Source organism: Pundamilia nyererei, unplaced genomic scaffold, assembly GCF_000239375.1.
Source record: "Pundamilia nyererei isolate P.nyererei 1_Seehausen unplaced genomic scaffold, PunNye1.0 scaffold00038, whole genome shotgun sequence".
NCBI lineage: Eukaryota > Metazoa > Chordata > Actinopteri > Cichliformes > Cichlidae > Pundamilia > Pundamilia nyererei.
Window position 1 is genome coordinate 2394565 of NW_005187439.1, and position 15271 is coordinate 2409835.

The 15271-nt window shown below is 40.7% G+C and overlaps 1 protein-coding gene across 1 annotated transcript in view; it reads left to right on the plus strand.

Moving 5' to 3' along the window:
* The window catches only part of fras1 (Fraser extracellular matrix complex subunit 1), a 164668-nt gene that overhangs the window by 71935 nt on the left and 77462 nt on the right, over nt 1–15271 (plus strand). The window contains exon 18 of the mRNA XM_013910201.1: nt 1857–2180. Coding sequence (XP_013765655.1) covers nt 1857–2180 — 324 coding nt within the window. The remainder of the gene's footprint in view (nt 1–1856; nt 2181–15271) is intronic.

The window sequence follows — 15271 nt, forward strand, 5'->3', positions numbered from 1 at the left end:
GTTTCAGTTCTCTGTCTAGAAATTTCAACCAGGGGTCACTTTGGTTTAAAGACACACAGAGGGAGTGTGTGGGCATGACTTTCCCACAAGTCATCCTTCTCTCTGGCGCCAGCTTGTTTCATGCATTGCCCTTTGCTCAAGTTGCTGCTGTAATGCCAAAAAGCTGGAGCTCGGCCAACCACCGGCAAACACTGCGGATTGGACACAAGCCCTGTGTCAGGCTGAGCGGCTCAGAGCTCGGTACCTGACAACGGTTTGATTTAAGGCCACAGCAGACTGGCATCTCCGCAGGGACAGCCTATGCATCTCTACCTGTACCTCGTCCCTGCCAAGCTGCTCTGCTAACAAATGTTTTGTGGAGAAATTGCATTAAAATGAACTTTAGCCAAGCCGTTTTGCTTCCAGATTTTACCATCCTGACTGTGTTGTTTTCCTTATCACATACTTAAACACAGGAAATTAAAACATGCATCTGTGATTCCTTTTTTAAGTACAGGTTTAGGTTTATTTTCCCCTATGGAAACAGAAATGTGAGGAGTTCAGTTTCATTTTTATTACGTTTCACAACAACAGTCAGCTCTACATCCTACAGTAATACAGAGAAAACCTCAACAGTTAGACGGCACCCTATGAGCAAGCACTTGGAGACAGTGGAAAGGAAAAACACCCTTTTAACAGGAAGAAACTTCCTGCAGGACCAAGTTGTGATTAAACATCTTAAGTGAGATGCAAAAGATGATCGGATTTCACATTGGACCCAAACATTCCTATGGAAGAAAGAGGGAACTAACCCTCAATCACACGAGAAGTCTGTTCTATTGATTCATCCACAGAAAACAAATAAAAGAAAATTATCGTGTATTAACAAGAAAGAGCCCTTTTCTTACTTGTGATGCTTAGTTATGGAGTCGGGTGTGGTTAAGCAGAAAGAAAATAGTTCCTACTCTCCAAACAAGGTTTGTGGGGTTTTTGAGTAACCAGTCATGATTCCTGCTGGGATTCCTGCTGAGTGCAGTTCAGATGTATTTTTAAGTGCTTTGAGCTGCACAAAGCTAGCGCTGTGTATTTACTCATAGCCAGGAGAAGGAAGAGATCTCTACAGTCAAAAATATCGAGACCAGGGTTGTACGTGTGGAACCTGAGCTAGTCCACCGAGGGTGATCTCAGGCTGTTCACCATCTGTTTATGAGTAGATTTCTCTCTAAACTTAAGTAATACTTTCTGTAGTTTGGAAAAGCATTTAAGTGCATGTGGTAAAGAGTGTATATCCCCGTTGGATCAGGTGAACACTCTCCAGTCGTCCTTACTTCTTACATCTAAAGAGGAAGAACAATGGCAGGTTGTTTTTTTTACATATGCTTTATTTTGAGGTGGAGGTTTGACATCTAGTCTAGATAGATTTTATTTTTTTAAGAAGAACGGTTCATTTTAAAAGTGTAAAGAAGAATATGGATAAAGTTATGCTCTTGTTTACAGCGCGAGGCCTCCCAGTCCTGCTGGTGCTCCTAAAATGGCTTTGTTAGCAAGATGAAGCATTTTGCCATCTGTGGTGAGGCTCCAGGTATGGCTGAGTGCAGCTTAATGAGGCGCCCAGCTTCATCTCCGCCTTACCTTCATTTCTTCATTTCCCTTGGCGTCAGCACAGCCCCCGTGTCCCAGTTCTCTGGGAGAAAATACATCATGTGATGATTTGAGTGTGTTTGGGGTAAACTGCTGTATCCCCCTCTGCTATCAGCCTTTAGAAGTGTTAAAATGTATCTAAGCTGTATGTTTCCTAAATCAAATCTACCTCTGTCCTTCACAGCTGTCAGGTTATATTCAAAGCTGTTCCTCCTGTTTTTTAAAATCCTTCCCAGCCCCCGAGAGTCGTGACCTTCTCTCCTCTTACCGTGGAGGGCCGTGGCAGCCTGGCAACCATCACCAAGTCGGTCCTGCAGGTCGACGACCCTGACAACGCAGCCGATGTTCTGGTCATGGTGCTTGAGCCGCCCCGCTATGGCCGGCTGACCCGTCTCCACAGCGACCGCGCTCTCAGCCGATTCAAGCTGGAGGAGCTGTCACGGGAACAGATTCAGTACATCCACGACGGCTCGGAGGGGGCAGAGGACGGGGCGGTGCTGCAGGTCAACGACGGCCACAGCTACAAGAATATTCTGCTCAGAGTCCAAATACACCACAAGGTAGGATGGAACGAGGGGAAGGATTAATGCTTCGTGCCTGATGTTTGACATTTATACATAGATTTAAAAATATTAAATTAATAAGATTAGTCTGCATAGTTCAGCATAATTCATTAGTTTGTATATAGAAAGATAAAGGCGTGCACATAGCCAGCATGACAGCACCCATGGGATGAAGCCTCTTTGTGACCCCCTATTAAAAACAGACATCAGGAGCTTGGCTGAGAAACCAGTGGGCACTGCATGCTGGTCACACCCTAAAGTATGCTCTGCTGTGTTCTTGTTTGTTTTGGGGTTTTTTGCTGTAATTTATGAAATAAAATTTAAAAAGTTTAGCTATTACAATACCACGCTTAACTTCACTGAGCTCTTTAGAAAACGACACATTTTTTCACAAATGCTTGTAAAGGCCGGCTCCATGGCTAGGTGCCTGATTTTACACACCTGTGACGACAAGACTTAAAAATACCTGAAGTCAAGCATTAAGACGTGTGGTCCTCTGAAGATTTGAAGGACGTGACTGGGATAAGACAGGTCTCAACGTAGGCTGCTGTCCCACCACCTGGACCCCTGGAAATTTTCAATAATGATATTTATTATGATGTAGAAAACAACAGTGTTTTGTTGGTGATTGTAGCTTGCAGGAGGTTATTTATCAGTGCAAACAATGTAACTGATGACACACTTTTCCGTTTAAAGTGTGACTCTATCACCACAAGGTGCCAGCAGCAGCAATATAGTGCAATAGTAATTACATACCATAGTAGACAGTGACAGCTGCACACTATTGTTATATAATAAGACTGAAGCATTTTTTCTTGCATGTTAAAGCTTTTAAGCAGCTGCTCAAAGAGCTGCTTTTCCACCAGATATCCACATTACTGACTTCCATCCAATGTTTGCTCTTCCTCAAGTGCAGCTAATGGCAGTTAAAACATGTTTTATTATATATTATTGTGTGTTAATTTATTTCCCCCCTTAAATTTCTTTAACTTTAAGTCATATTTGCTGATTTTATACAATCTGTGTGTTTCTTAAACGTTACAGCACTCTGAGCTGCTGGGAGGTGCTGTACAAACAAAGCCAGTTATTATTTTAACGTTTGCAATCTCTACGTCCAACTTTAGCACACGACTTGATGCACGACATGGTTGCTTTCAAAATTTAAACAGGAAGTAATAATTAAAAAGCACCACTGACATACATTTAGATTCAAAGAGAGATGTTTTAAAGGCTCTCTGGTTTTAATCTAAAGCTGTCCTGCTGCTCAGTGGCTCACTTCAAACATCTCTGCAGAGTAAAAACTGCAGCATTGATCATCTGTTATTACTGGATGAAGTTCTTTCCTGGACGGTACACAGCTGAGTCACATCAGTGTGCTGCACCTCGAAGTATCAGCACCTCACCACCAACTGTAGCTTCGAGAGAAACCAGAGCAATTGATTCTTTTTTCTTTTTAATCCTCTCGTATCATCTCAGGAAATGAGTCAAATCCCCCCAAAATCACACAGAATGTGACTAAAAGTGAGACTTCACACACACAGAAATGTTTGTAATGTGCAATAAAATTGAATTTAAATGCAAATACGCTTCAGCAGCTGTGGAAAAAAAAAGACATTATCTACAGCACCCACACTCAAATGATTCTTTTATAGTTAATATTCGTGGCGTAGAAGCCATATCAGTGGAGAATTACACGGATAAATCTATTCCAAAATTTGCTTTATAAAATCAAAATTGCTATGGGAGTTGAGATATCAGCAGTGTAAACAGAATTTCATTTGCATTTCCACCCATTTTACAGTTCAGTTTCTCTTAGTGGAAACGTACTCTCACTTGTCCTCTGGCAGCAGGAGAAGCTTTTATGTTCGGAAGCATAAAATCCAAAGAAAAATGCCTATTAATCGGTTTAAGATTGAAGTCACATCAAGCCTTACGTGTAAGCTCAAAGAATGATTTCTGTCTCTAATTCAGCAGTTTAGAATTTAAAAACCTCGTTAGAGAAAGATGTTTAATCAAAACTATAACAACATGTAGCACTGTGAATTTTGGGGGGGGATATTTTCATTGCAATACCAACAGTGAGACTTCTCATTGCTTCCAGTTTCATCTTGCAGCTTGAAAATGACCTCAAAGCCAAAATTACTGAGTCCAAGGAACAGCAAGGATGAGAGGACCTGAATGTGAGGTACAGGATGCAAAGTAAAAATCTAGCATGTGGTCTTTAACCTGGACAGGGGTCGTGCATATATAGAAAACCAGCACAGACACCCAAAGCAAAGGAAGCAAAACCCAAAAAGTCAAAGAGAGGCACAAAGAGATCACTTCGAAACACACAGAAGACAAGACAAACACATGGAGAGGTGTGTCTACCAATCATACTGACTGTACAAAACACAGGAAACAAAACAATGCTGGAAGTAGAATTTACTGAGGCGTATGAACGAGATTTCAAAATAAAACAGGAAGTATTTAAACAGAAACTCCAAACCATGACAAAGGAGTCCTACAACAGATAATTTGACTCATCGTAGAGCTCAGAGTGGTGCTGTGCAGATTTGATTTCCTCAGTGCACGAGGAATACTTTACAAGACTCGGAGGTAATTTGTAGAATCATTTACTGGAGCTTGCAAACAAGGAGGACGAGGAGGTCAAACGTTTGTCTTTAAAGGTCATTTCATCGCTGTAATTCTGAGACTTCAGAAAGAAGACTGAGTAAAAGTCCAAAAGAGTCATACACGAAGATACTGAAGAAAACAGTAACATAGGGAACACAAAGTAAACAACAACAGAGGCACAAAAAATTATGGAATCGCCACACTTGAAGGATGATCATGCAGCTTAAATTATTTTAATTACTGGCATGTTTTTTCCCAACTTAAGCTGAGGAAAATTCCACTCCGTGCCACCCCATCGACCTGCTACCCTGTATTATACACAGACACCAGAGAAAGTCTTTAGGCTTCAGCTAACACGGCTTGTGAGAAAAAGGAGACCTTCTCTTAAATTCCCCATTGAGAGGGATTACATCCAAAGAGTTAATGTCCCTTCCTTCTATTTGAACCATTTTAAGCTATCCAAAATTTAGCATTTATCACCCTGATTTCACTCGACCTGTCCACACAGTGTGCTCTAAAAAGCCGTTACCTGCAGGCGCAGTCTGACCCCCACATGCTTAACCACCGTTACAGAAAGAGCAGGTCAGGCCTCTAAAATCTCAGCCGTCAGTCCTGCTCTTTCATCGCTCCTGGTGAGGGTTTTTTTATGACAAGGATGCAATTATCTTGCAAAAAGCCCTGACCATTGTGACCGAAAGGGGAGCGGAGTGTCTCGCCTGAGACAGATTTGGCATCTGAATTACTAAGCATTAGCACAGGCACGCAAGGGGGACAAGCTTCCAATGCCTGAGACATCTAGACAGATGAAAGTCAGCGATATTAATGTGTGCATCTCTGCATGTGTCTGCACTCCATTCATTGTACGCAGTCTTAAACTTGAGAGTGAGGATATTATTTTGGAAAGTGATGCCTGGTTTTACAGCAGAAATAAACATCGTTTACAGCATGGTACAAAAAAAAGCTCACTATGGCTGATTTCTCCTTTATATCAACTGGTCAGAGTGTTAAATGTTTTTATAACCCAACTGTTTACATTTTATTGAAGCTTGAAGTTGTGTATTATAAACTTTCTGAGGTCCAAACACGTCTAACCTTTGGCTTCTGAAGATTGTTTGGGCCAAGGACATGTTTTCTTTACCACAGAGGGGAAAACAGGGGCCATCATTTACAAAATGAACACTATGTTGTAATAACTAAGATATGCAACCAGTGACTGAGCTCATAATCTCTTGAGAAAAGTGTAACAAGTGAGCGGAAACGAGCTCCCATACCTTTCAGATCTGGAGACTAGCCGAGTTTGTTGTTGTTACTTGATAACTTCACTTTCCTGTGTCGAAATAGTCGGGCTCTAAAAAATAAGATTTTTAGAAAGTGCACACTATGTGTCATATCTTTAACAAAAGAATTTAAACAACAAGACAAACATCCCACGTCATTTTGTGTAGCATAGAAGACTTTTTCCAGCTCACACAGTCACCACAGTTTGATTTTAGGTGGGCAGCTCTGTTTGTCTGGCTTTGTACAGATGGTTCGCTTCAGGCTCAACTCCTCTGCTTTCTCCTCTTCTGTAAATCAATATCATCCAACACACTCACACATACCAGTCTCCATTTACTGTAAAATGTCCTGATGCTGCATTCTGTCATGCATGAGGAAGAGCAGGAGAGTGTGACCGAAAGCTGAACGAATGTCTGTGATTTATGTCAACAGCTTTTGGACGAGTCTCGGCTGCATTGTTGTCCCCACTTCCTGTCTGTTTGATCTACATGAGTACATTACCATAGTAAAGACAGTAGAGGAATGTGAGAAGAGTACCAGATACCACAGTCATTTTTAAAGAAAGAAAGGCCTTATTTATCATGTCTTGTACAGTTGTACGAGGAAGTTTTATATGTTATAACTAAACTCTGAGCCTTAAAAGTTACGGACTTCATTTTCCAAGTTGATGAACTTAAAAGCAGAAATTTTCAGAATTTCTATTTCTCATTATGTAGAAATTGTTTTGCTTTTTCTTTATTTACAGTATTTTGCTGGTGACGTTGCCCAGGTTGGTTATCAAGGAGTGGTTATGCTAACACTTTGGATGACATTTTTTTGCAAAAATCCATCCTTTATATTAGAGTTTGTGTCCAATGAGCCATACTTTCCTCTTAACGTTCTCTTGAGCAATAAAGCTCCAGGCTTTCTGAACCAATTTGCAGTCCAGTCCTTGCACATGACCATTTTCAGAGGAATTTATGTGTTTGTTTGTTTGTTGAAGCACTTAATAAATGACCCATAAATCATTCAAGCATAAAACAGACGCCTAAGTCAAGGGATGAACTGAATCAAAAAGGGTCTCAGTGGAAAGGTGGCTGTCGAGAAGCCGTTCTTAAGAAGGGAAACAAACAGAAAAGACAGAGGTGTGGAAAATTACACAAGAACTGGACTGAAAACCAGTGGCAGCGGGTCTGATGGAGCGATACATTTTTGGTTCAGATCGTTGGCAATATATACAGAGAAGAGCAAGAGAGAGGCATAACACCGAGAACTACAGTGGTGGAGGCTCGGTGATGGTTTAGGGCTAAATTTCAGCCAGTAGTGTTGAAGAGCTCGTTAAAATTGAATTATTAATGCAGAAAAGTACAGATTTTTATCCACCACGCAGTAAAGGAAAGCATATTATTGGCTAATTGGTTTCATTTTTTTAGCATGAAAATGATCCCGAAAACATAGCTGAAGACGACCTTAAGAAATGACAGCATTTAGAATAAAGGTGGTCACACCAAATATTGGCTTTCAGGCTTGTTGAAATTGTACAAAACTCTGTTTTTACCCTATAATGTATTTCTATTTCTATTTGCACACGTTTCAATAAATTGCTGCATTTGTTTCCCATTTTCCTAGAAAAACATAAAGAAATTGGGTGTGGCTCAAGGCTTTTGCACAGTGCTGTAATAAAACAGTGGCAGACAGCAGTGCAGGACAGTCATGTGTATATCTCCTTTTCTTTGCAAGCTGGCTCACAGTATGCAAGCAACCAAGCAGTTCAATTAATGTCATTATTAACGGTGGTTTTCTGAGATAGTGCAGCATTTCTTTTAGCCTTACAGCGTACACGGCGAGTATTATTGAATACAGTATTATAAAACGCGTTAAAGTGTACGCCTCCAACCAAAATCACTTTCTTTGACCTTTTCGTGACATATTGAATCAAACAGTTAGGTTGGTAAACATGATCGTGCTGTGTGTAGTTTACTGATGCCTCACAGGATTTCTCTACATATTAAATTTCTACAACAATATACGAGACATGGCTTCACCTAAAGCTAAACACTGAAGGCATCGAGTTGAGGAAGGTTTTTTGTAAATCACAAAATCAAAAGTAGTGATGCACCAGAGAAAATGGAAAGTAGAAACGATCAAAGGCAATAAAAGCCTAAATCCAGAGATAAAGCTCTCAATAAAGACTTCATGAACCTTGACTGCTCCTTCAGCGCCCAAAGATAAAGCCTTGAGTGATTATTAGCTCTGCCTGGATTTTAACAAACTCGGGCCGATGAATCTTTTAATTTTGGAGCGTGGCACTGTGTGGAGTGCTTTGTCCTTCCAGGCTCGCCATCCGGGCAGCAACAGTAGCTGTCGATGCCAGGGCGTCTCAGGGACAATAGGCTTTCCTGAAAGTTGGATTACGGGGCAGTAAAGCAGGGGACTAATCAGGCTGATAATGACCCTCTGATGGATGGGCTTTCTCCTGATGGAGCCTGAGCTCTGAGCTTTGCTGGGGCTCAGCTGAATAGGAAGCAGGACTCTTGGCTTTCAATTACTGTCTCGGGGAGAACACTTTTAGCCTTTGAAAGACCCTCGGGCTCTTCTGTTCCTCGGCTCAAATGGAAGGGAATTAGTTTTGTTTTTTGGGGGTTTTTTGCTCACCATCCAGCTCTGGAAGCAGATGCGAGCTGCTGAGTTAAGTTTGCAGAAGTACAATTATTTACTTTATTTTCAAATTGTGCTTCAAGTCCATATTCGGCGATTACACCCTGATTTCTTTCTGTTTACATGTTTACTTTTACCAAGAGCTCCATCGCTTTTACTGGACGCGTCACTGAGATCCAATAACAAAAGGTTGCTGATGAGAATTCAGTCTTCATTCGCTGACTTTCACTCGTTGTTTAACAAGCCCATCAGCTCACCCTGTGCACCGCTCACCCAGAGGAATTATGGAAATATGACAGACAACAATGCCATTGTCATCACAACAGCATGACCATCCTGGCGGGCAGCTTGCCAATGTTTTATGGATGACTCCGACTTCATCTGTGGAAAAACATTAATTTCTGTTTTTGTGGATTGTGGCCAAAAGCTTGTTTACGGTCCATCTCAGGCCCCCGGGCTCAAAGTCCTTTAAAGGTCTCGGATTATGCACTTTTTCTGCATCTGTCCTTGTGAATACTGTGGCTGGGGATAAAAAATGTTGTTGACAAAACTGTTTTGTTCTTTTGTTGTAGCAAAGTTGTTCGTCTGATGCATGCCGTATTGGCATGGGGAACAAGACTGAATATTCAACCCCTTAAAGGCATAAGAAACATCCTTATTTTATTTAGTTTGCTCATTTTCTTTAGACCTGAGGAGAAAGACCAAGTCTTACGTCACAAAAAGTCCAAATAAATAATGACTCTGCGACAAAATAAGAAGTTTTGTGTTAAAATCTGAGGCATGACGTGACTGGCTGTCACATATGGGACGTTGGCATGTTGTGGTAAATCTTTAAGGTCTCAGCTATAGAAACAAAAAGACTGGCAGTCAGTTAAAAGCTGAGACTATGTTTCCAAGTACAGCCTGGGGACGAAAAAAGAATTTTCAATGTAAGTGTTAGAGAAAGAAATTAAGGATTTTGTCTTGTTGTACTTGGGTGTGACTATAAAAAGGAATTGATGCACAGTGTATACGTTGTTGTCTTCTGTAATATTTTCTGCATTAAACTAGTCTGGAAACTTTGAGAGGACTGCCGCAAAAGTTATATCACAACATGCACCTAAATCTGGCGATGACTTTTTATAGCAATTCATCATTTTTTTCATCACTTTTTTCTGAGATTCACAAAAAAAGTACCTCGGAAAACTTCACTGGAATAAATAAACTCCTCTGGAGCCCTAGCTCTCGGCCATACCTTATTGCAGAGGCATCATTCAAACTTTAAACGGGTCACAAAGCTTCGGGCTTAGTGCCACAGTCACTGTAAGTTTTGTAAAACATTGAGTGTTCTCATTTTTGTAAGCCTGGAGATTATTTCAAGAAAAAATGACTTTCATATTGTCTCATGGCCAGACCTTTCCCTCTATATATGCAATTTAGCCATCAAAATGTGGGCATTTTGTGCCCGTTCACCTGATATTACTCTTGTTCTCATGCTGTCCTCCCAGGACCCCAGCATGAGTAGAGGACTCTTGTACTTTCCCATTGTAGTGTATATTTCAGTGTTTTTTTTCTGTAACGCTACCGATCTCCGACCTGTATCCCCATGTGATGTCTGGGGGAGGTCCTATTTTACTGCAGGGCAACCTGCACGTGGCGAATAAAGCCTTGATTGATTGATTGATTGATTGTAAGAGAAATCACCTCGACGTGCAGAGTCCTGTCTAAAGAGTCCCTATAGAGTTTCATTAATAAGCAGCTTCCAAAGTCTCCTTCCTGCAAACATGTCAGTGCAAAACACACTAAACAGGTGAACAGTGTGTATTTGTGTGTAAAGTTAAAGGATTTTACTTGGTGCTTGGTGGCCCGTATAATGAACCTGTGAGTTATTTATCCCTCAGATTCTCAGTCATGTCCAACACTGATGATCACGTCTGGTTTGAAATGACCAAGATACAACCAAGTTTTATATCGAGTCTATGGTTCCACTGTGTGCAGAGCTCTACTTCATATGTTCTGTTTACCTTCGTGTTGGATGAGCGTCGATATGGCACCCGGCAGAATTCAACCAAGGCTCAACCAGTTGTTGCTACAATTACTGATGTGGAGATCGCCTTGAAAATCATTAGTTATTCATGGCTACAGTTACATCATTAAGACAAAAGAACACTCCAGGCAACTCAGAGAAAAGGTTACTGAAAAGTGAAAGTCAAGGGATGGAGAAAAAAAACGTTTCAGAGTCACGGAGGACCGCCTGGAGTTCAGTTATATCTGTCATTATGAAACGAAAGGAGAATGGCACATGTGTAAATCTGCCCAGAAGGAGACAAGCTGGGGACACCAAGACACCTCTAAAGGAGTTAAAACCTTCAGCAGCCGAAATAGGAGAGATTCTGCATTAGAGCAGGGCGATATGACCAAAAATATTTATCACGATATACATTTGAAAATTTGCGATAACGATATAACTGACGATATAATTGACACTAGACAAAATACTTTACGACTCCACAACTTTATTAGTGCAAAAAAAAAAATCTATGTATTTTTACTTAAACAAGCAGCTGTTTTTAATGTGCATTAAAGTTATATAAACATTTAACAGTGCAAATGCAAATTCCTCGCTGACAGTTTAACCAAAAGGCATTTCCAGTGGAAACTGGCCGACATATCCTCAGCATAACCATGTATAATATCCACAAAGCTTAAAAAGAGGTTATACACACACAATACGGTAATATTATGTTGAAGCACAGTACGTATCACTCCGCGAGGCTCCGCCTACAATAGCCGTAATGCTCCAACAATCCATCAAGCATCAACTAAAACATTTGAAAGATTTCCGAGCGCCGTGCACATAAAATCATTTCGAGGTCAGTAAACACAACCAGAATTCATACATCAGGCACACGGGATTATAAGGGGCACTGTCGACTTTCAGAAAAATCAAAGGATTGATTTTAAGTGTGTCGTATTTTCCAAACAATACGGTAATAACGACGGCCCGCTAGCATGCGCTACCAAAAATAGTGCTTTGTTGTGTATCTGACAGACGAAAGCTAAACCAGTTCCACACCACTGAAGCTGCAGCATTTTTACAAACCAATTCTGGTTCATCTGTTTCATTCAACGTTACGCTTTCGCCCTTCTCATTCTCCATCGCCGCCATGTGCATATGTAAACAAAGGCACTGCGCATGCGCGTTTTACCCATATTCTATCGCGATATTTCATTTCCTTTTCGTTGCTGAACATTATAGCGGTATTACTGTGAATGGTATGATATGGTCCAGCCCTATTCTGCATACAGTCAGTGTAAACCTTAGCAGAGAGTGACAAAAAGAAAGCTCATATCTCATATTTAATCTCAACTACAATTCCCCCATGGGCATGTGGGACACTCCGAGGTCACAAGTCTAAGAAGTTTCTTCACTTTAATGGGTCTCGATGTTGTATTTTACGCTGCACGTCAACACAAAAACAGCACATGGTGGTGGCAGGATCATGCTGTGGGCTTATTCTTTACAGCAGATCCTGAGAGGCTTATAAGTATACAGGGAGAAATAATGAAACAACATCATAGAAGATCCTGCCAGACAATCTGAGTCAGTCTCAGAGAAGAGATTTAATTTGCACGAGAACAGTGACATAAAATGAACAGCAAACGCTACACAAAAATGCTTTAAGGTCAAAAATGAATGTTTCAAGGTGGCCGAGTCAAAGCCCAGACCTGAAACCTCACAGAGCTTCAGCAGTTTTGAAAAGACGAGTCTAGTCAGATTGTGCTGTCCAGATGTGCAAGCCCATCTGAGCCCTATCCATAAAGGCTCAGTGATGATTGGATGTGACTCGAAGCGGGTGAATGTTTGTGCAGTCACTTATTTTGCATCATAATAATTAACTGCTAATTTTAATTAACAGACAGACAGAAATGTATGCATTGCTCTGTGCATTTGACCAGGAGAAATGTTTAATGTGCTTCAGTGAAGGATGTGAAAACAAACCTTCCTGCTGTAAAATTAATGCTGTTTTATTACTGGCTAACACCCGAATGGTGGGTTTGAAAAATCTGTTTGTGGGAAAACCCTGTCAGTGTGTTAATGCAGCCTATTAGAGCAGTCCACTTTTCAGGTATCAAACCTCAAATGTCTTTATTTATGCTGGTTATTTGGAAATTGCAGTTTAATGTTATTGATTTGGCATCATTTCCAGAACTAAATAACAGCCCACTTACCCCCAGAGACAATGAGTCAGTTTAATGAGCAGATTAATGAGTAGATCCTGACTATGGAGGTCTGTCTCTAACCTACTTTAAAACCCGTTTGTTTAGTTCGTCCTCTCAGGTGTTTTCTCAGTATTTCACCTTCTCTGTACTTTGTCAGTTTGTGAATTATGCTACGTAAATCTAATTTCTTTACTCCCAGAGGTCAAAAGCAATGAAACTTCCATGAGCATGTCATTTTCTTTGCACCTGTCTGAAAGAGATTAGATTGTCTGTCTACCTAATGAGGCAACGCAAATCTCATGTGGAAAAAAACTAATTAGATTTGTGTATTATCCAAGAAAAAATGGGAAATTTACAACCTGGAGTGCAGCTGCAGGTCAGAGAACGTTAGACATCTGGGGATATTAGCCATGATTCCAAACAGGTACCTTTGATCGGTTTTATTTTGAAAAGCGTGCTGCTTCTGGGTATGAATGTCCTTGAGAGACCTTGATGTTCAGCCTGAGAGTTTGATAATCTCGTGGATGATGTGGGCTGTGAGCTAACAGCCTGCCGTACTGACTTATGTGTTTTCTCTTCCTGATCTGTGATTCTTTGCCTTCTGCTGCCACACTAAAATAATGTGATTTGGATCAAGCAGGCGGCAGGCAGAGGAGCCACAGATGGTCAGCAGGTTGTTATCTTCAAACACAGAGACCCACATTCAGCATCGTACACCTGTGTGCACTCTTGTAATGCATTACCACCTACTGCCACAGTGTTTATGCCACTGATATGCTGATTATCCCCTGCAGTAAATAGCCAGGTGTGTGTGTGTGTGTTTGTTGTGATTAAAGCCTAAGAAAACCTCTAAACTTCCTAAAATAAACCTGATACTGAAGTAATGTGACTGTTTAACTCTCTGAGATCCAAGTACCCCTCACCCTAATAGTACCAGATTATTCAGATTATGCATTTTCTTCTGCTTTCTCTTTAACTTTTCCCACCATTTTTAGTTCTTTCTCCCACAATGCATTTCACACTTTATAAATGACACGCTGTACCATATTTTTATATGTATTTTTTTACAGTGTAGCTATAGTATTTAATATTATATGTAGTGTGATTTTATTAATGTATGTGAGAAAGCATAGTTGTGCCTCCTCAGCTGAAAATAATGTAAAATTACTTGTAGAATTTGACCCATAAACGCCTGTACTGTGCAGGTAATTTCTATAAATATAAACCTTATAATCAAATGCATAATTTATTGCTTATGTTAACGTATATCCATGATGTCTATCTTTTCTAGACATCCGAGAAGTGTGTCATATCTGTTTTTATTTAGACAGCGGCATGACACAGTGAGCAAGAGGTCTAGTTTCAAAACCTCCCCGACAGCAGGAATTGTCTTTGTTGAAATGCCCTCAGGCGATATTGACTCATCCACCAACTCTGTGTGCTCTCTATAGCTAATCCTGCTCTTTGTTCTCCTGGAGGGGGGGAACTCTGTCGTGGATCAATAAATCATCACAAAAATAAGTCTGATTGTGAAGTTGAGCTGAAACTTCTCAAACAAAGAAAACACATATTGAGGTTTTTTGGAGCTCAGGGTAGACTCACTGCACTCAGGTGATGCTGAAGCTGGCAGACAATTTCATGAAAGGCTCACAAACTTGATTTCAGGACAGATGTGGATTAAAAGAAGCCAAACAGTAAAGTGAGACTGGCATCGAGCTGCATCTGAGGATGAAAATTAACTGACACTTATCATATTGTATAGTTTACTGTGTCTGAAAGCTAATTTAATGTAAACGAACGTGATGCCGCTGCACCTGTTTAAAGTTTTACATAAGACCTCCAGTAAATACCTGGCGTCTGTGAAGATTTCAATGGTAATCAGCGGATAATGTATTCCATTTATTTATGGTGAGTGGGATTGGATCCCCCATAACTGTGTTTTCAGTTTTACAGTGTTCTGGAGAAATCCACCATTAGATGGTCGTTAGAAATGGATGGATGGATGTTGTCCTTCCAAAATTTTGAGAAGCAGTAAGACAACTCGTAAAAGCACAGGTTTATCATCCACTGAGCGTAGTGTGCAGCCCACAATCAGCTTCGCAGATATGCTGAATATGTAAGTTGCACTAATTAAGCTTCTTAAGCCTGTTTATAGTTCCTGCTCGGCTGCAAGCTGCTTTGCAAGCCACCTCCAAAAAGGATCCTCCTTTTGATGCGATGTTTTATTGTTGCCGTCCCCGTTTTATGCTTCCCATTTATGCATGCTTTTGGTTACAATGGCAACTCCAAACTGGGAGCCCAGTTCAGTCGTCACCTTAAAATTGTAAATTAACCTCACTGGTAATCCATTTGAA